A 20,724-nucleotide genomic window follows, 5' to 3' on the forward strand; every position below is an offset into this window, starting at 1 on the left:
ATATTTTCTAAAAATGTAAACAGTTCTTTAGAATCGGATGTTGCTGCACTGACGGGTGATTCAAAATGTTCCTTTTTGGCTTTAAGTAAAGCTCACATATATCTTTTTATTCCGGAGGGATACACTTCCTTACATTCAAAAGAAATAGGAGATCTAAGCCTGTTTAATAACATTTATTTTTCTCAGATCTTAATTTGTGCAAAGCATGTGTAAACCAGGAATGTTTACTGGAAGTGACACAGTTCTTACGATCTTTTAAAGGAGTAATTTCATCTATGTCTAAGGTCAATGAGTGCTGATAATAGTCAGCAATATCTTGAGCAGATGTTAAAGACACAAGCAGCTCGGACAATGTATGCAGCAACGGAGAAAGAGTCTTTTGTAGCTTTACGCAAATTACGTTGGGAGACACTGGTGACAGTGACATTAACAGGACGTACACGCGGCTTGAGGTTAGGGGTAGGTGTTAGGGAGAATTCTCTGTTTAGGCTGAATTTCCTAACCTAGTGAGTTCCCCAGCAGCTTTGCTGGATATTTTGGGGTTTATTTTTTTCTCCTGCCAAGAGTGAGACTCTTTTACCCTCACTCTTGGACATGACTTGAGAGTGTTTCTGTGACTTGATATGTGCTTATGGGCCATGGGGTATTTTTTCCCATAGGCTATCATTGGTTTTTGAATGTGTGTTACACAGCACCCTCAGTGGAGTAACACAGGGGTGTCATAGAGACCCCCAAACATAGACTCCACACCCTGGGACTGACTACTGTCACCCTGGGTCTGTAAAGTCACCATTGACTTTACTAGTCTTAACTTAGGAACATAACCAGTACAAACCATCATACTGTGGAAGTACTGGTAGGGGCAATTAGATTGCCCCTGGGTCTGTTGTCGAGGGGGTACTGTCCCGTCCCCCCTCGCCGAGTTCTGGCTGGTGGCAGTGGATACCACGGAAATATTCCACCGGAATATTTCCCAATGGGATTTCCCATTGATTTTAATGCACCACTTTTTGGTGCAATGTTAAAGATGCCGCCGGTTTATTTATTTAATATAAATTCACCGGTTGGGATTTTTCGCCAGAACTCGCCGCCAAAATGGCGTCTAGGTTCACTTCAGTAACCCTGAACCCGAGTCGAGCCTTTGTTCCACTTTTGGCGGGCTTCTGCACAGAAGCCCTCCAAAGTGGTGCCATTCTGTCTGGGTACCACATGGGGTGTGGGAGGGGGTTTAGGCACCCTGGCCTGAGTTGCCTTGCCAACTCATGTCACACTCTGGTGTGATTGGCCCAAGTGGTGAGCCACCCCGCTCACCACTTAGCATGTTTGAGTGACAGCTAGGCTGTATGAATGGGGGTTCGCTGCATAAAAGCAGGGTTTTTGGGACTGGTTCTTCAGAAGTCGCCACAGGACCTAAGAAGCCGAAGAGGGAGAAGCCGAGCCAACCTGCCAAGAGGACACCACCGGTGGAGCCCTGCGGAACCGTCTCACCACTTTTCCCAACGACAGAGGAGATCTCCAGTCCGGAGAGTCTTCTTCCCTTGACTGGTGGGGACAACCAGTTTCTGCCTTCTTTTCGCCATCCCGAAGCATCTTGTGGCCGCCTTGCCTGTGCGAAGCACCCCGGCAACCGGGATACCACTTTTTACCTCAACCACGAAAGAGGGGTAACATCCTTTGTAACCGGAAAACTCCACGGTTGGTCTCTTCCCTGGTAGTGCAACGACCTTCAGCTTTCCTCCACGTCGAGATCATCTCTTCCTCTGGACGACGCCGCGACTTGCACCCACTACCAGGAACAACTGCCACCGCTGGAGGATCCTTTCCACTTTTAAAGGTACTGTGTTCTGCCCGGCTTCCCTTGCCACCGATTGTACGGGATAGATTTAGCCCTCGGCTCTCGAACCTGGGTAAGCCTGCGACACCCTAACTAAACTTTTCTAAACTTAGTAAAACCTTTTCTACTCACCTGCAAAGACTTGTGACATTGTGTGATCTTGGGCATATTTTCGCCTGGCTCTCCCTAAAGTGGGCCTTGTAACCAAATCTCCTTGCTCCACAATAGACTGCCTTTCTAACCTTATATGAAAAGTGTTTTACCTTGCTGTTTTCATTACTTCTGCCTTTTTCCCTCCCTTTTTAACTAACTTGTTGGAGTGCCATCTGACATTAAGCGCTCACCTCTGTTTGGAAATAAGTGGTGTTAACTTAGACTTGTCCAACAAATAACTAGGGATGTACATATAAGTAATAGTGACTGTGTTGTGACTTACTTACCTTTTTCTGTGCTAGTGTAATTTATGAGTGTGTCTTTTAAATAAATAATTATATACTTTTACACCTAGCTCTGGTCAGTGTTTGTTTGTACTACTGTGCCTCTGTACCTATTGAGTATACTCTATATACTGCCTAACTCTTCTTGAGGGAAGTCTGTCTGCTCAGCCACAGCTACCACAGTGAATCTGTGTGGTACAGACTGCTACCAAGTGGGTTTACTGCCAAACGCCTGTAGTCTTAAATCTTTTGCAGTGGGCCCAGAGGGAACTGCACAGGTTTTTGCCTAACAGTAGGCAAACGGAATTTAACAAAATAATGATCTGAACACGGACAAGGTGAGATCGTAAGATCACCAATCGTAATTTCAGAAGTAGAGATCCAATCCAATATATGACCATCCCAATGGGTGGAGGCCATAACATGCTGCTGAAAGCCAAGATCAATAAAGGCTTGATTAAGTAAAGTGGCAGCAAGATTTGCACCATCATTAAAACAATAATTAAAATTGCCCAACAATAAAATATTGGACGATGTTTTAATCATTGGAAGGAGGTCAGAGATAAATTGAGTTTCAAAAAGCGGCATGTCATTAGCGGGTCTGTACAATATAAATAGCTGTATGTAACACAAGGGTAAACAAGAAGTTTAACCAGCAATAGATCCTAGGCCTCAGGTGCCTCAATACTGAACTCAAGAATATTGAGATTTAATCAAAAGATGAAGGTGACTCCACCTCCCTTGCCAGAAAGTAGATCTTTGCTAACGACCAAATAACCATCTGGCACAGCATGTGCAAGGTCTGGTCCAGAGGTATCAGAAAGCCAGGTTTCAGTAATGATAATTATGTCTACGTTGTTTTCAACAATATAATAAGCTATTGCGCAGGAATGTTTAAACAATGACCGTGCATTTATAAGGACACAATTTAGATCGCCATTTTGTACTATGTTCGACGACGTTAAAAAAGGAACATCAACCAGAACTACTCTAATACTATTAGATATAGGGTCTGTATTTGGGTACTCAAAAACGACGATACTACAAGCAGATGCCAAATCAAGTATAGGAGCATCCAGATTATCAGTTGCTCCTAGAACATTTGACATCAATATATTGTCATTGTGCAGCATACATGAATTATCACGGGTAGAGATAGATAAGTTAACTTGTGTGGTTGCAGCTGATGTGGTAAAAGATATAACAGGCTTGTTGTCCTTAATCTGCATATTATTATTGGAAACTAGACACACACTATCAGATGTCATTGTTTTCTAGAAAGTTTTTTTTAGTTAACATAGAAGAAGTAGTATCCTGAGTACTGCCGTTTGACAATGTAGAACAGAAGATAGAATGTATTGTCCCTATTCGACATAACATTGTTCAACGGTGAGCATAGACTATTAGGAGTCATCAAAGTCTGAGAAGGACACGTAACTAATTGGTGCAGTACTTTAGTGTCCAGTCGTAGTACAGGATCAAGATATAAACTGTGGTCAGGAATTTATCTAGTAGATCTAGCAGCCGATATTGGTGTTGCAACTGAAGTCAGAAAAGGCCTATAGGAGGCTCAGGACTTGGAATGAATAAAGCATGGTCACATTCAATCATAGAGGGGGGCACTACAATCGTTGCCACTAATGCCAGAGAATGCCCAATAAAATGGCTCAGGGCTTTCAATGAATTAGACGGGGTCATATGCAATCGTAGAGGGGGCATTACAGTCATCGATACATCAGTCATAGATAATATAGTAGAAGTCTAGGATGATTTAGCTGGATGCAGAATATCAGCCGATCTGGAGGTTGAGTTCAAACACATCTCTGCATACTGCCGGGTGATAGCGTTCTGCTATATTTTCTGCCTAACCAACAAGACACACAGAGTGCAATAGTCAGGCATAATAGAGTATCCTAAAAGGCGTGATACACGCAACAAGCCTAGAAACTAAGATAAAAATGAAAGCTTAAGACAAAAAACCAGACTACAAAGAAAAGTGCTACACAAAGAGTTCACCCTACTACTGCTACTTCCCACCTCAGTCCGTTCAACTCCCTACAGCCCTGTGCTCCAAATACCAGGCTTGGGTTGGACTGAAGAAAAAAAACACCATCAAAGATGTTGTCACGGCAGCCAAATCGCGGGCAAGTCATGATCAGGCCAAAGGGTACACCACCATCTTCAGCAAGAGGCAGGCAGGAGCTAGCGGCACACTGTAGAAGCCCCAGGGCAAAAACACATCGATAGAACGGAAGATGGAGTGGACAAGACAGTGTTTGCAACGCAACTGTAGTTTGCCAAAAGTCAAGAGTCAACCCTTCTGAAGGAAAGGACCCTTCAGCATCTGGCATTAAGCTGCATCATGCACGAACGACCACAGACGACCGCGTCCAACACCACTGGAATGATACAACAAAGATCTGTGAATTTTAACTGTGCACTACGAACTCTGCCCCATGCTCCTTCATGTAATGCCCCTTAATTTGCGCATATACACAAAGGAGGGGAAAAGGGCATCTGAATGGGTGCATCTCATTACTTGCACCAAAAACATTTGCCAATTTGATGCTCCTTTTATGAAAGGGAGCATATCTGCCACGTTTATTATTATTATTATTTAATTTCTTATATCGTGCATCACATCCAGTGTGCTCAGTGCGCAAAAAAAGAGGTGAACAAAAGACATACAGACATTTAAAAAAGACTGAATCAGGCACTAGGCATCAGGTCGGAGAGAGAGGGCTTAGTCCTTAGAATTTGTATTTTGTTTTATTTTTGAGAACCTGGCCCATAATATCTGCAAGAAGAAATGTCTTCACAATGTTGGTCAAGCAAATGCATTACTCCATCGTTCACAAGGTGCTCAAAATCACTGTGCTAATTGGGTTTTAGCACTTACCCCCCTCCCCGAGAGCCATAGACCGGGAAGGGCCTGAGCGGGCAAGACCCACCCAAAATGTGTAAATGCCCACTCAGCAGCTCTGTATGAGCATTTATAGATGTTAATGTAACTGGGGAATACATTAGCTTCAGCCCCCACTTGTTAGACAATTCTGGCTACGCCTCTGCCTCCCCCCACAAAAACAAATCTGTTTTAGGCCGACAATAAACATTGTTGGAGGTATAAACAACCAGAGGCTAGTATTTATGTGACAACCTTGGTATTACTGATCAGGCCCTGGCCAGGTTGACCTCCTTTCTCAACGACCGACCCTCTCGGGTCCAATTGGGGTCTTTTTTCTTTCTCTCTCTCTACTTGTGTTGTTCCCCAGGGGTCTTACCTTGCTCCCTGGCTCTTCAACCACTACCTGGCACCTCTTGACCACCGCATCACTACTTTCTGCTCCAATTTTCACTGTTATGTGAATGACACTCAGCTCTCTTTCAAGATCCCCTCAGCCACCTCTACTTCTTCTCTCATACCAGACTGTCTGGCCGCAATTCAGGAATGGTGTGCAGCCAATGATCTCTGCCTTAATGCCAGTAAGACTGAGATCCTCCTCATTGGGACACTGGTTCCCTCTTTCCTCTCTCTCTCTGGCCGCCCACTTTGGGCCCTCTTCCTGCTGCTTCCTGTGAGACTAAGAACCTTGGTGTCATCTTCGACTCCACCCTCTCCTTGTCTTCTCACATCTCTGACATCTCTAAGAAGTCAAACTATCAGCTGTACCACTTGAGAGGTATTCTTCCTTTTCTCACTTTCCCCCAGAAGCTCACTGTCTCCAAAGCTCTGGTCTTCTCTAGGCTGGACTATTGCAACAGCCTCTTTCTAAATCTTCCTGCCTCTACTCTTCGTCTTTTACAACTTATCCAGAACAGGACTGCGAGACCTGTCCTTGGCAAATCTCTTCACTGGCTCCCTGTGGCTGCAAGGATCAGGTTCAAGATCCTCTGCATCATCCACAAGGCTTTCTGGGGCTTGAAACTGCTATACCTCCAACTTTCTCTTCCGAAACATCTTCCTTCTCAAGCTCTCCGCTCATTCACCTCCAACTCTCTGAGGGTTAGATGCTTCTCCAAGATGAGAGTTGGGGGAAGATCGATCTTCTCTGCTGGGGCCTCCCTCTGCAACAGCCTCCCTGCCTCTCTCAAACTTGCGCAGAACCACCTCCCGTTCCAGAAGCAACTCAAGACCTTCCTTTTTGCTTTCGCATTCTCTCTTCCTCTCCGCTGCTGATGCACCTGCCTGCTCCGCGCACTGGTCACCTGGTCACCCTTTGAACCCAGGCTCCTGCATGTCCATTTGCCCTCGTACTGCCTCCGGGCTCGCCATCACTTAAGGGTCTGTATCTGCAACCCTAGAGTCCCATCTCTCTGCACTTATGAGCCACCCAATGGCTGCACTTGTGAGTAAACTGCACTTCGCCCTTCCCCTCCCCACTGGCACTTCTCCCTTTCCTGCTTCCCTGCACTTGCGCAATCTGAATGACACAAGGCCTAGTAAGATCGTTATTTTGGCCTGCCTTTGTTTCCCCCTTCCTGTCTTGTCGTGCCTAGTTTGTTTCTGACACAAGTCAGTGGATGGGAATCAGGGCAGGGATGACGTGCTCTCATTTCTTATGTCCAGGTTCATTAGTGGTGGTACTGCTCTCAATTTTCTCAAATCTGCCCAATATGCATTCCAGTTGCGCCATCAATGCATTTCCACTACCTTCTTACACTCATTCATCCACATCTATCCTTGTCTTTGTAGATCAATTCTTGGCATATCCATCCAGTTGTGGCCATCCATCCATTCCTTCATTTGTTCATCTTTGTAAAGCCTCCCACTGCTTCTCTTTGTTAACCCATCATTGGCTCCACTATTGATTTGGTCATAGGCTCATCAAGCCTCTCACCTTTAGCCGTCAAATTGACTTCACTTCCATACTAAGATCCAAAGCACAGAGCCCCTATATAATATGCTGTCTCCAGCACCCGGCATTTACAGTTCCAAGCACCATAAACAATCATCATCCTCACAAAGTATAATCTGATGGGACTTGCAGTTACCTGTTGATTCTACTGCTGTCCCTGGTGTCGTTGTTTCTGCTGTTGTCGTTAATTCTGTTGATGTCACTGTCATAGAGAAGCATATTTTTTATTATTATTATTATGGTATTTGTTGAGCGCGTACTAGCTTCAAGCTTTACAGAGGCATACAACAATACAGATGCATAATGGAGTGCTTTCAGAAGTAACAACAGATCATCAGGCCACAAAATAAGAGAATGTGAGACGAAGGAGATGAACAGTGGCATGTTTAGGCTCACTAAGAATATTGGAAGCTGTAATGTTAATCACATGACTTAAGTGTGCATGATCAAGAGCCTTGCAGTGGGACTTTATAGGGATTCTGTGTAGGGATTTGCGCATCCAGCTCTGCTACAAAGAGCGCAGGTTTTTTTTGACTGACAGCTTTTGAGGATCCCAGCCTTTTATGCAACATTTATTTTACATACTGAAATGGATTTAACATACATAGCTGACCTTACTTCACTTGTTACTTAGAGATTTGGATGTATGATATAGAATAATGAGATGGTGGATCTTACTAAGGGCCTGATTAATGGAATTTCAGGCAGGCTGAAAATTAACATTGAGCGTATTCAGCGCACAAAACCCTTAGCGTTGATTCATGGAATCGACTTTGCAGGCCTTTTCGGGAACTTGCAGGGACTTTGTGCAGGTCTTTGGGTTCTGTTGAACGCTATGCACGACACTTCACGCAGAGTGTGGATCAGGCCTGCGCAAAGATTTAAAAAGGGGGCGGAACAGGCATATTCCCTTTTCCCTACGCAGAATGAGGAAGAATATGGGTGTGTCAAGGGATGGGCCGTGCGAGCAAAGAGCATGCCCAGCTCTGCGCTAAACCAAGCGTATTCATGGACCTGACCATGCAATGGCACGTCAGGGAAAACAGCACGCAAAGCTCCCGAGCAAACCACGACAAGAAAGCATGTGCAAAGTGCCAATTGCGAATCACTGCACAAAGGTAATTTCCGGAATTGAGGGGTGCGGACATGCAGTTGGGGTGCCAATCGTAGTTAGGGGTGCACGTATGCAGATTAGCGGGGTGCAGCCACAGTTTATGGGGGTTTGCATGTAGATTTACCAGGGACCAACTACAGTTTTGAAAAATATGCATATTTCCGGGCTGCTGTTAATAGTTACAGGGGACCCCATGCAGTGTTGCCGGGGTGCTGCCATGGTTGTGGGGGGACGGCACGCAGTATTGCCAGGGTGCATGATGTTGCAGAGGAGGAGGGCGCAAAGGATGGTATATGTGGCTGTATTGGTTTTGCCTGGGGGGGTGTCGGGGGCGTTTCACGGGCCACTCGATTTTCTTTGCGCATTGGGATTGCTTGCCAGTTAAATTCCATGAATACGCAGAGCATGCAAAGCCGATTTCTGCGGGAGAGCAGGGGCATTGCGGGATCTTTGCACGTTGTATATGAATTGGGCCCTAAGTGAATTAGCAAGGAGAAGTTGTCAAACTTTACATCGAGAAATCACCTTACTTAAACACATTAAAGACATCTTACATTGTTAGGCCTCGCTAGAATGCCTGAGCATCCAGAATCAATTCTTAGTGGTACTACATATCTTTTTAAGGGTTTATATTTAAGAGAAGATTTGGGGAGTCTGAAAAGCACGGTTAATAAGTATCTGCCTATCTCAAAGCCTCTGGGTGTAGACAGATATTTGGAAGGGGTTCCACACTTTAAGCATTGCTGATTGTTGACACAGTTCAGATTGGATTTACTTCAATGAAGATGACCGTGCCAAAATGAAAGAGAATAGTTCTGAGCTTAAATGCCCACAGTTGTGATTTTTTTTAATCTTTTCCGACTTTCACAATATATAGAATGTGCTTCAATATTAGGATTGTTTAATTGGAATCTTGCTGAACTATGGTTTAATCTGCTATTGAACACATTTCTAACTTCAATCCTTGTTATTAGGGAGAAGGTAATTTATGAATATGGCAGAATGACGTAAGTAATTAATAGTCGTTTTTATTTAATGTTACTGTTTTTTAGTAATTGTTTACTGTATTGTTGTGGTTGATGAGTGTTTATTAATGTATTTAAAATTGTTATTTAATGGCGCATGATATTCTGAAGCAAAGAAAGGATTGATTATGAAATGCAATGTACAGCGGTTTTACATTGTGCTCTTCTGCCATTTTGTTGGGCACACTGCATGGTGGTAATGGTAAATCATGGGGTATTTCCAAATGCTACCTGTTTAACCACTGTGCATAATCATCAATATTTAAGTAATTCCATTTGGCAATATTAGCACCGCTAATACCCCCAAACTCTCGTGATGCTCACAAGCGTTGTGAACATCATGTAGGCAAAAATGTAGCGAAAGTAGGGGTGTTATAAGGAACTACTGGCACAAAATGGCCCACCTTATGTGTTTGTGTGTTTTCCACAAGTCATGCCCATATCCAAATGATGATAGCTATAGACCTCTCGGGTGGAACACAAACTATTAAGGCAACCTCCCACTTTCTTGTCACGGATATACAACTCATTCTTTCATAACTAGAAAATGCATCTCTCTCGGTATGGGAATGGGGGGCTTGGTTGCTGCTTTGACTCACCCCATTTGTAAAGGTACAAGTGGTCAGGCTCTCTGTGAGAATTATTAATAACTCTTCTTGTCTCCTAAGGATGCAAAATCTGTGAAGGGCTTTAGTGTTTCCTTCATCCAGATCCCAACCCTAAAATCGGGGTCAGTTTGTTATCAAGGATATACTTGTTTAAAGTGATAGAAAATGAAAAAGTAAACTTCAGCATCAGGAGTCTCTTGCAGGTTATTTATTTATAACACTAGTGTGGAAGCCTGTGTACACGAGACAAAGTGCGTGAGGAGAGATATGTTCAGTGTTATTATGGCTGCATCGAAAAAAACATACATCTGGCCTTATATATTTCCTAAGGCAACAGCTTATTTCCTAAGGCAACAGCTCACTCTAGCGGTTACAAAACTGAAAGCGGGCATTCTCTACAGCGCATGACTGCATCGGACAAACATACATCTGGACTTTTATTATATTGCATGATGATATGATGATGTGCATTATGCATATTACAATTTTACTTGTGTCACAGTACCAGGTGGTCAAGATATGGTCCGTAACAATACCCAAAGCAGGAAAATATGAGAATCGAATTGGAACTCAGATAGCAGGAGAAAAGCAAAGCCTTGATGGCTTTTCTTGAATTAAGAAGTCTCAGATGGTGCCAGAGTTTGGAGGCTTGGCTGAAAAACTGTCTGTCACTCCCTCTAGGACAGTTGGGATTGACTTCTATGACTGTGTTTGTGTTGGAGGATCCAAATGACAATGCAGGAATATCTAGAGAGATTTGGTCATGCATATTGATTTCAGACAGTTTGATCAAAGTTTGTTTCTAGTCAGTGGATGGGATTCAGGGCAGGGATGAAGCGCTCTCATTTCTTATGTCTGGTTTCATTGGTAGCAGTACTGCTTTTGATTTTCTCCAATCGGTCCAATATGCATTCCAGTTGTGATCATCAATGCATTGCCACTACCTCCTTACACCCATTCATCCACATCTATCCTTGTCATTGTAGATCAATTCATGGCATATCCATCCAGTTGTGGCCATCCATCCATTTCTTCATTTGTTAATCTTAGTAAAGCCTCCCACTGCTTCTCTTTGTTTACCAATCATTGCCTCCACTATTGATTTGGTCATAGGCTCATCAAGCCTCTCACCTTTAGCCATCAAACTGACTTCACTTCCATACTAAGATCCAAAGACCACAACCCCTATATAATCAGCTGTCTCCAGCACCCAGCATTTACAGTTCCAAGCACCGTAAACCATCATCCTTCATATAAAGTATAATCTGATGGAACTTGCAGTTACCTGCTGATGTTCCTTCTGTTATTCGTTCTGTTGTTGTTTCTAATGTTGACTCTAATACCGCTGATGTCACTGTGATAAACAACCATATTATCAATGTTATTTAACTGTTTCTGCCAATCATCTGCTCTTACATCGATGCACCATTTCAAACACCTCAGGCTCTGACCATGTATTCATATCTATCCAGTATATACTAGAAGAGATCAATTAAATTGAAATGTCTAACTGATGTAGGCTTTCTTCTGTTCTGAAAGTTTTTAGATTCATGATTGAATAAAATGTGTATTATTTAACATTGATATAACCATGTCTATAATGTCTATTTCGTGATTTATGTGTAATAGATAGAAATACCACACCTGTGTCTCTGTAGCAGATTGAGAAAGGGGTAGTTAATCTGATTTCTTCTAGTATATACTATATCGTCCCTATATCAGATCAATCCCCGTCAACAAAAAAGAGGGGCTAACCCATATCTATCCATCCATCCATACCTCTTTATGACCCTATACCACCCTGAGGGTCGGATTGGCCCCTCGGCCTTTCGGCCCGTGGCCGGGCCGAAATCGTCCCTGGGGAGTGGGGACCCGGTTTCTGGCTATGCCTGGGCCGATTTTGGAAAAAAATATGTGGAATTTAAATTTTTTATTTTTTGACCTTCATCCCTCCTAGTTCGATAAATGAGTACCAACACAGGTTGGGTGATATTGTATGCATATTTGTTCTATAAACAAGAGCTTAAGCGTGAGTGCTATACAATAACAAACCATTTCGCCTTGGACGTCTGCTTGGATTCACAGAAATTTAGTATACTTAGAAACAATGCTATTTGATGCGTGGCGGGGCGGAGGCTGGGCCACTTTTTTGAGGCAAGGGGTGGGCTACTTATTTTTGGGTGACCGGGCCTATTTCTTGTCCCAGTCCGACCCTGACCACCCTCCTTTAACTTCCCATCCACTCGCTGTTTCTTTCCATTCACTGACTTCCATCAGTTCATTCTTCTATAACTCGACCAGAGACACCATGATCCTTTTCATCCTAGTTCCTCCTTCAGCTATGCCATAATAGTTCCACCACTATTCCATCCAACTCTGAATATCCAGCCATTGCTCCATGTTGCCGGCCGTTCCGTGCGTAACCCTCTCAGTGGCTCCAAGGCCCAATACATCTCTCTTCTTATCCACCACACCCTACATCATTTACATCTCCGCCACCATGAACTATCAGGACAATTATGAAGGGTTATCTGTTATTACCTCCAGTCGTTGCTATATGTTCTATTATTCCTGCTTCTGCTGTTGTTGTAATCGTCGTCGTTATTGTTGATGCTTTAGAAATGGTAAAATAGCCACGCATTAGTACCCCAGTTAGAATACACCTTGAGAACATTTATCTATCACCATTTTATCTCTTCCATAAAACCTCATAAATCAATTACCAAATTGATTCTGGGAAGGGGTCGGTTTGATAGTGACCATCAAATATATATATATATATAATATAATATATAAGCAGAGTAAGATAGGGCTGTGAGTGGAGCGCGCTGGCCTAGCATTATTAAGGACCTTGATTCCCTTGGCGCAGCATGAGAGAGACACACTTGACGGATAACGAAATGCAAGACACATTCACCTGTAAATACCTGCTGCAGGGCTGGGACCATCACTCAATGCTGCATATAATTCCCTGTAATATCTATGGAGCTTGATGTGACTCCTGGTCCTCGCACCCTACACTTTTGGTAATAATGAACAACCTCTTCCTGCTTCGTTATTCCAATTATGAAATACTACTGGATAAAGATATATTTCCAAACACACCCATGACAATCAAAAAAGGCACACACATTAAAAACATTATTTGGTACGTGCTCATGAATTAAGAAATACATGAATGCACAAAATAAGGTTTTAGCCAATACAAATTGAAACATTTCCAAATATAAATTGTGTAAGCTGAAATCATGCAAAGGGGAACACATCAGGGACCATATTCCTACTGAAACACTGTGCAATATGTAAAACACTGTAATTTAGAAATGCCAATGTGCAAAATCTATATGGGAGAGACAATAATAGCAGTAAAGCATTGCGTTAGAAACTATAAACAGATGTTCATAATTGTAATGTAATGTCTCTTGTGGGAAGCATGTTTTGGTGACCCACATACCCTACCAGGGAGGATGTGACTTAAAGAAATGAAATCAGCCTGCTTCCTTTTGGATTCACACCCTGGCAGCAATGTAGCAACTTGGCCACTTGACATGAATGAACTTCTGAACATTTTGTGTTTTTTTATAAAATGAACACTACTAGATTTGTAGTGTTTTAGTAGCAGCCTGTCTTCCATATTTACTACCAGTAAGACATATGGATATTGGCTTGGCGGAGGGGGACTTGCAAATAAGCACCATAAACGGCTTCTGCCCGGGAGAATTAGGAACCTTGCCATTGTTCAATGTGCAATGGATAGATTATCAAGAGGTGAGGGTATACAGTTTGTGGTGGATTCTGCTTCATTTGTTTGCAATGCCCGATGACTGGGAGCACAAGAAATAATTTGGCCTGGTCTGGACATATGTTTTGGAAAATGTTTGCAAAAATTATGAATGTGAGAGAATAAACCTCTAGCTGTAATAGTAAACTGAGGCAAATAAGGAAACATTTAGTTTGTACCCCTTTTGCTGACAGTATGAATACCAGAAATGGTATAAAGCGCCGTAGACTAGTCACATTAAACGCTGGAAGGTGCAGCTCAGCCATACACACACCTCTTAATGCCATGCAGACCCCACTGCTGTGTGTTCCCACCTCACTGCTGGTTCTAACAAAGTGGCTACAATCGCTCTCCAGAATGATAATGGTGGATCAGTAATAGAACCATTAAGCGTTCTCTTCATTCAAAGAGGCGGCTCGAGCATTGAGCAAAGTAATACGGTCCATACACATAGGAGATGCATGACTGAAAAATCGGTTTACATGAATGAAATAAAAAAGTATTAGCTGCAATACCATTAAAATGTCAAATGGTAAAATGGGGACTTGGGATACATGGTTAGCCGGGTCCAGACAGAAGGGAAATCACAAACATAATTGTATGTGATAACAAGGTAGACTCGCTGGCCTTAAACATCAAAGTAAGAATCCCTGTGTGCAATCTTTGCAGCAAGAGACATTGGTGTTTAACACCACATTAAGCCCCTTGGCTAGAAGTGTTCTAAGTTTCTTGATTCAGATAAATGACGGCAGCACTTTATCCCACAGTGGACTTGGATTGCTTTTTATGAACGCCCAGTGCTACTCTCCACAAGCTGAGTATCACAATGGAGAACTGAATAATGTGCTTTTGATATTTGGAATTATATTACAAATAGAGCACTGCAAATTGCTGTTACGGGCCTCATTACGAGTTGGACAGTAAGTGGTAAAGGTGGCGGTAACTGAATCACTGCCACTTTGACCACTCTGCCAAATTAGGGATTTCCATCAACACGTCTCTAATTCCGCCAGCAGAATTAATGCCAGCGGATTTAGCACCAAAAATCAGCGTAATCAGGCCGGTGTTAATTGCGCCGGCGGAATTAGAGCCAAAATCGAAACAAATAATTGTGCAGTATTCCAAGTTGCAATATTGACAAAATACTCCCAAACATTGGTGCTAATTCTGCCAAAAATACAGTGGAGTTGCCTCCGCCTAAAAGGGGTCGCCAACCTGTAAATGCAGCATCTCCTGCTGAACATTGAGATGCAGAGGCAGGAACAGCAGCAAAGACCACGTGGGGCAGAGAAGCGGAAGAGACGCGGTGCATAGCTAGCTGCCATTCGCCAGGTCAGGCCATCACCCTGGGAATTAACAGATGGCCAGTTCAACGCTGTACAGGCTTAACAGGGAGACTATTGTTAAGCTACTCTCCCTGATCATGCATAACATCCAGAGCAGAATCATCATCCAAACCGCCTTATTTATAACCGCGGCTCAAGCTCGTGTCTGTGCTACATTTCCTAGCCACAGACATCTACCAGCACACTGTGGGCATGCTGCATGGCACGTCACAGCTCACATTTTCAATTGTGCTTGGGCAGGTGCTCGATGCAATCCTGCGGCATGCACCCCAGCACATACCCTGCCCACCTCCCTGGCACAGATAAATGCCACAACTCGATCAAGCGAGTGTTTCTCAACAAGCCATCAACAAGTGCCATACATCCTCATGTTTCTGTTACTGCCACCGGTGCCTTTTGCTCTTGAAGGTGACTCTGGATACCAACAGCTGCCATGACTTATGACAACTGTGCGCAATCCACGCACATCACAGGAGGTGGCCTACAAGGTGGCACCCATCAGGACCAGGCTGTGCAATCGAGCAGACCTTTGGACTACTGAAGGGATGTTTCCGGTGTCTCCATCTGACCTATGTGACCCTGATGTATAGGCCAGAGAAATTTGGGAAAATGTTTGAAGAAAATGTTTGAAGTCTGCGCCTGCCATACTGCTCAACGTTTGCATCGTTCCCCATGCCTTCAGTTATCGACATGCCTCCCCCAGAAGACAATGGCACGTATGCTGCTGATGAAGCGCAGCTACGCAGTGAGCATGATGAAGTCAGGGATGGCTGTCTGGTGCAGCAAATACACATTTCTTTTAGACACATTTCTTTGTATCGCTGTCACTCATTTGTGCATAGCGACGTCCTAAATTGTTCACTCTCACTCAAAAATGGTCCTCACATTCGTTCAAGTTTACATGTGATTTATTTTGTACTGAGCAAAACACCCATTTCCTCCCACCTCTCTCAATCCCCAACACCATGCCCCCCCATCTCAGTCAATCCCCAACACCATGCCCTCCCACCTCCCTCAATCCCCATCACCATGGCCTCCCACCTCCCAAAAATGCCAACACCCATGCCCTCCCACCTCCTTCAATCCCCAACACTATGTCCTTCCACTTCCCACATTCCCCAACACCATGCCCTCACACCTCCCTCAATCCCCAACACCATGCCCACCTACTTCCCACCCAGGGATATGTCGAGGAGTAAACCAACAGCGTCTACCCCTGCCCCTCTGGTGATGGACAGGTGAACATGTCACTCAGGGCTCATGCCCCAACCCCATGTACAACATTGTAAAAGTGAGACAGGTATACGTCCAATAGATATGAAGCAAATTATATTCATTATGAAGTTACACCCATTCATGTAGGAAACCCATACATAAAGAAATGCAACAGCATTCATTACAAATGAATACACGCCTTAAGTCTCATGGAAATTCACATTACTGAAACCATAGGAAGCCAGTAGCTAGAAAACTAGAGGGTCTGTCCAGACAAAGCCAGGTGCACGGACCTAGCAGCATTAAATGGTAGAATGGAGAGTTCTTAGCAAATGCCTTGCAAGAGTTATTTCTAGAAATGTTGGCACTAAGTAAGGAATAGATAAAATGTACAACGAGCCAATGAGACCAAGACAGCGAGTTTCATGTCCTTGGCAGGATGGCTAAGGCTCACATTATCTTAGAACCACTTCCATCCAGCCTTTGAGTTGCAAAACAAGTTTTGTGTTCACTAAAATGGGAATAACAAGTCTTTTGCTGGTCAGCATATTATGAGGTAATTGGAAGAGGGAATAATGATTCCAGAAAATGGATGGTGTGGATTTTCATTTCAGGAAGCATGTGTATCCAATAAGAGTTATTCATAGAACCATGACCAATTAGATTGTAGGATTTATGTTAGAACAGGACTGATGTGTGATGTCTTTCTTACTATAAATATATGTTCGAGATAGGCAGAGTTTGAGACTTTCTTCTGTCAGTTTAACATCATGGTTGCCGGAACAAACGCTCAGAGCTGTAAAAGGAAATGAAGGTCTGTTTCTTGCACAATTTCGTGTCTCTGTCCATGAATGTCTGCAAGTGGCTTATGTCTGAAAAATGACCACTCTTGTACATTTGGCAAACCAGCCCCAGAGATTTAATCTTTGGCAGATTACAATAACAAGAGCCTGGAATCTTCTGATGTGTCGCACTGGGAGGCATGGAGATCTTACAGAACCGGAAGAGACCCGAGGGAAGGCGTGCAGTCTCACCTCATTTATCAAAGCAGACGCCTGCACAGACAGCAGACTGAAGGAAGCGCAAGCTTCATAAATTATGGTAAATATGTATTGTGCAAGAAACAGAATTAGGGGAAGGGATTGTATTGGGTATATAAAGGTGGGAAGTGTACATGTGTTTAGGAAAGGATACCTCGATACCTATTCTCAAGGAGATTAAAGGGAACGCATCACACTCTGGAACAGAGTATTAATTATAAGGAATTCTCGAGGCAAGGCTAAGGAAGGGTGCATTTCACACTTTAAAATGTGTTTCAAAAAAGGAGATGAAGATACCTCGCTAGGGAGAGCGGGAAGAAGATCTTAGTGTGTGGAGTTTATTTATGACAAACAGATATGTTTTGAACTGGCACCAGGAGTATAAAGTGACATAGGGATTCATCACAAGTCCGGCGGTAACCGTGCCGGTAAAACCAGCAGGTTGCCACCAGACTTGCAAATTCTGCCTGACTTCCCAGTAACACCAGGGTATTATGACCCCGACGGCCGGGAAGTTAGGCGCCAGAAAATGTGTAAGTCGCCATTCCCATGGAGTCCTAAAGGACTCCATGGGAATGGGGACCACGGAAGCACCGGCACTGTTTACAATGGTGCCAGTGCTTCCGTGAAACTCTGCGGGTGGGTGCCGTTCCATCCGCCAGGTCTGACCCTGGCAGGCGGGACGACACCCACCCGCCTATTCGTACTGTGCTGGTCCGGAAACACCGGTGCCGGTAGGCTTACCGGCACCGGTGTTTCCGGACCGGCACAGTCATAATGAGGCATATCGTTTTTATGGAGAATTGGAAACTGTGTAATTGGAATCAAAGAGGTGTGATCTAGAGAATGGGCAGTGTTTTTGTGGTGCTTGCCTGAGTAGGTGGTTTTTAACATAGAAAGTGAATAGCATTATGGGGAGTTTTGGAAGAGTGGTGCATAGAAATGAACAGGGGATGATGTTAATTTGAAGTATGTAAATATTCTTTTAGTATTTGTCATGTTGTATATGTGTAGTTATGTCATGTTAGTGACGAATGATTTGTGTGTGTGTTTTGTGGTGTGCTATTTTTGTTGACTTCAAATAAAATGGTTTTTATGTGTTTAAAGATTTCATTTTTCAAAGAAATTGTTTGTTTGGCGGGCCTGCAGACTTCGTTTTTCCTCTTTTGCTCAAAGAAGCAGAAAAGGGAGGAATCTGGGCTGAGTGTCGGCAGAAGGACAGAGCCACCTTCTTGAATAGGGATGGAAAGCCAGTGGAGGTACCTTCAAACAGCAGTCTAGGCACGGCTTGGCTTGTTTGCAGAAGTGGGAGAAAGCAGGCAGGGTGTTTTCTGATAGAGTTAAAGAAGATAACGTTCACAATTTTATTTAACTGGTATGTGTGTATTCTATGATTGTATTGCTTCTAAACTGAAAAATGAAAAGAGGTTAGAAGGCACAGTGGTCGGAGATAAAGTTGGGAAATTTGCAGCCGTGCCAAGCAGAAATGGCTCTGAGGAGCCACATTCCTCTGTTCTGTACACAGAAATGTGTGAAAGGAGAGGATGTGTGGTGAAGACAGGCTTGTTTGGAGGCAGTTGACAGAAGCTCATTCTCCGAAGCAAAGGTTAGCACAGTGGGGGAAGGCAATGTAGTTGAGTTCAATATTTATTAAAATTTTTGTCAGGTTGACGGAGTGACTTGTTTGAATCTTGTGGAACAGGTTTATTTTAGGGAAAATTGAAACAGGATAGGTCAGTAAGAGTATGCATGGTGTAGATGAGGTAGGAGTTCAGATTTGTGATTGAGGAAGCAATGAGTGGTAATTTCAAGTTAAAATGACACAGGGGGATGTTGTTGGAATAATAATTAAGAGGAAGAAATGGAATTTAAACTAAAGACAGGTATTTTGACAAGGTTTGGAAAAGTTTGAGTTGAGACATTTGAAGGGCAGAACAGCCTGGGTTGGAGAGATTGATGAGAAGGTCAGTAGGGCTGGGATAGTGCCAGTTAAATGTTTGTGGGCGGCAATGGGAAAAACAATGGCAAGTTGTCACATGTGGAGAAGGGAAAAGTTGTTAGTAAATGATAGTAAGTTATGGAACCATGACATTTGGTTAATTCTGTTTTTTGTAAATATTTTAAAATGAAACAGGAGAACAATGAAACTGCCATGCTTACAGAAAAATAGTTTTTTTGATTAACCATATACTGAGTGATGTTCAAATGTAACGCAAGAGCAATGCATTTTGTTTCGGTTGACAGGTATTAGTTGTTCATTTAGATGTAGCCAGGAGAGGGATAGAGAAAGTAGATTAAGGTTGATGGGTTTTCCTTTGTGTGATCCCCCCACCGAAAAAGTAGTAGTGAAAAAGAGAGAGATATGGGCGAGTATATAAGGAAAGGTTAATGCATATGAGGGATGGGTTGTAGATTGTGAAGTAGAATGGCAAGTTTGGACAGGTAGTGTGGACAGGACAGTAACGCTGAAGTCAGGTATGGTAAGGGTTGTTTTCTATAAGGGATGTATAACATGATGAAGATGGTATGGCGTAGGTGTATGTGTTTGTAGAGTGTATTTTGTGGATATAGAAGAAAAGAGGGCTCTGAAGTGGGTTAATTAAAGAGGACAAATCCCTTTTAGTGGTGTGATCTGAGGCGCATAAAAGTATGCATGTGAAAAATTGAATTGGAAAGCATGAGATTTGGACTAGAATATATAGGAATGAGTAGGGCTAGAGATAATATATATGTGTATGTATATGACTAGTATAGATTATTGAATAACGGTAGGTTTGTAATTTTATATTTATACCAGGATGAAGCAAAATGGTGCATATTATAGCAAAGTGGTTTTGCAATGGCATTACCAGTGGAGAGAGTATTAGACTGGTTGTGATGACATATTTCGAAAATTGATTATCAACACAGAGCTTTAAGTGAGTCAGAGACCTCCCTGACAGTGTCCATATACTGCCCCAGAGCCAGTACTCATTGAACTGACTCTTTTATTAACGTTTCTATGAGATAAATGAGTAGTAATAGTATTTTTGTCAGGGGATGCCATTTTTGTGACAGGTGGGGTAACAACACCAATTGAGGGAATTTGAGATTGGACCGTTTTCAAAGAAGAAAGGGTAATGAAAAGAATATGTAGGAAAGAATATATATTATTTGATTTTTGTTATATGTTGTGTTGAGGTGGTGTTTTTGGGGTGCCTTTGATTGGTATGTATGCGATTGTGGGGCATCCAGACCCCTTTGTGGGTTAGTGATTGCTTTATATTTTTGAATATATGTTTATTTTTGGTTAAATTGTATATATATATCAACCATATTTTGAAAACATTCTTTCACACTAGAATGTGTCCCCTTTTACTGCACATATATCAATTGGATTGGCTCCATTAGAACATTCTTAAATACACAGGCTGCTTCTTTTTTTCAAGGTTTTATTAGCTATTTGGGATTTGAGGCTGTGCCAGACAC

The 20,724-nt window shown here is 43.0% G+C and overlaps 1 protein-coding gene across 9 annotated transcripts in view; it reads right to left on the bottom strand.

Annotated features, from left to right (window-relative positions):
• The window catches only part of LOC138503205 (uromodulin-like), an 895,795-nt gene that overhangs the window by 745,113 nt on the left and 129,958 nt on the right, over window positions 1-20,724 (bottom strand). For 3 of the 9 annotated variants that reach the window (XM_069622786.1, XM_069622784.1, XM_069622785.1), the window contains exons 3-5: window positions 12,416-12,487; window positions 11,160-11,228; window positions 7,264-7,329 (exon numbers count right to left, since the gene is read on the bottom strand). The exons of 2 other annotated variants lie outside the window; for them this stretch is intronic. In XM_069622786.1, coding sequence (XP_069478887.1) covers window positions 7,264-7,329; window positions 11,160-11,228; window positions 12,416-12,487 — 207 coding nt within the window. The remainder of the gene's footprint in view (window positions 1-7,263; window positions 7,330-11,159; window positions 11,229-12,415; window positions 12,488-20,724) is intronic. 4 more of the 9 variants (XM_069622787.1, XM_069622788.1, XM_069622789.1 and 1 more) reach the window with 2 other exon arrangements.

The sequence above is a fragment of the Ambystoma mexicanum genome, chromosome 11, assembly GCF_040938575.1.
Source record: "Ambystoma mexicanum isolate Mex_15411 chromosome 11, UKY_AmexF1_1, whole genome shotgun sequence".
Taxonomy (NCBI): Eukaryota; Metazoa; Chordata; class Amphibia; order Caudata; family Ambystomatidae; genus Ambystoma; species Ambystoma mexicanum.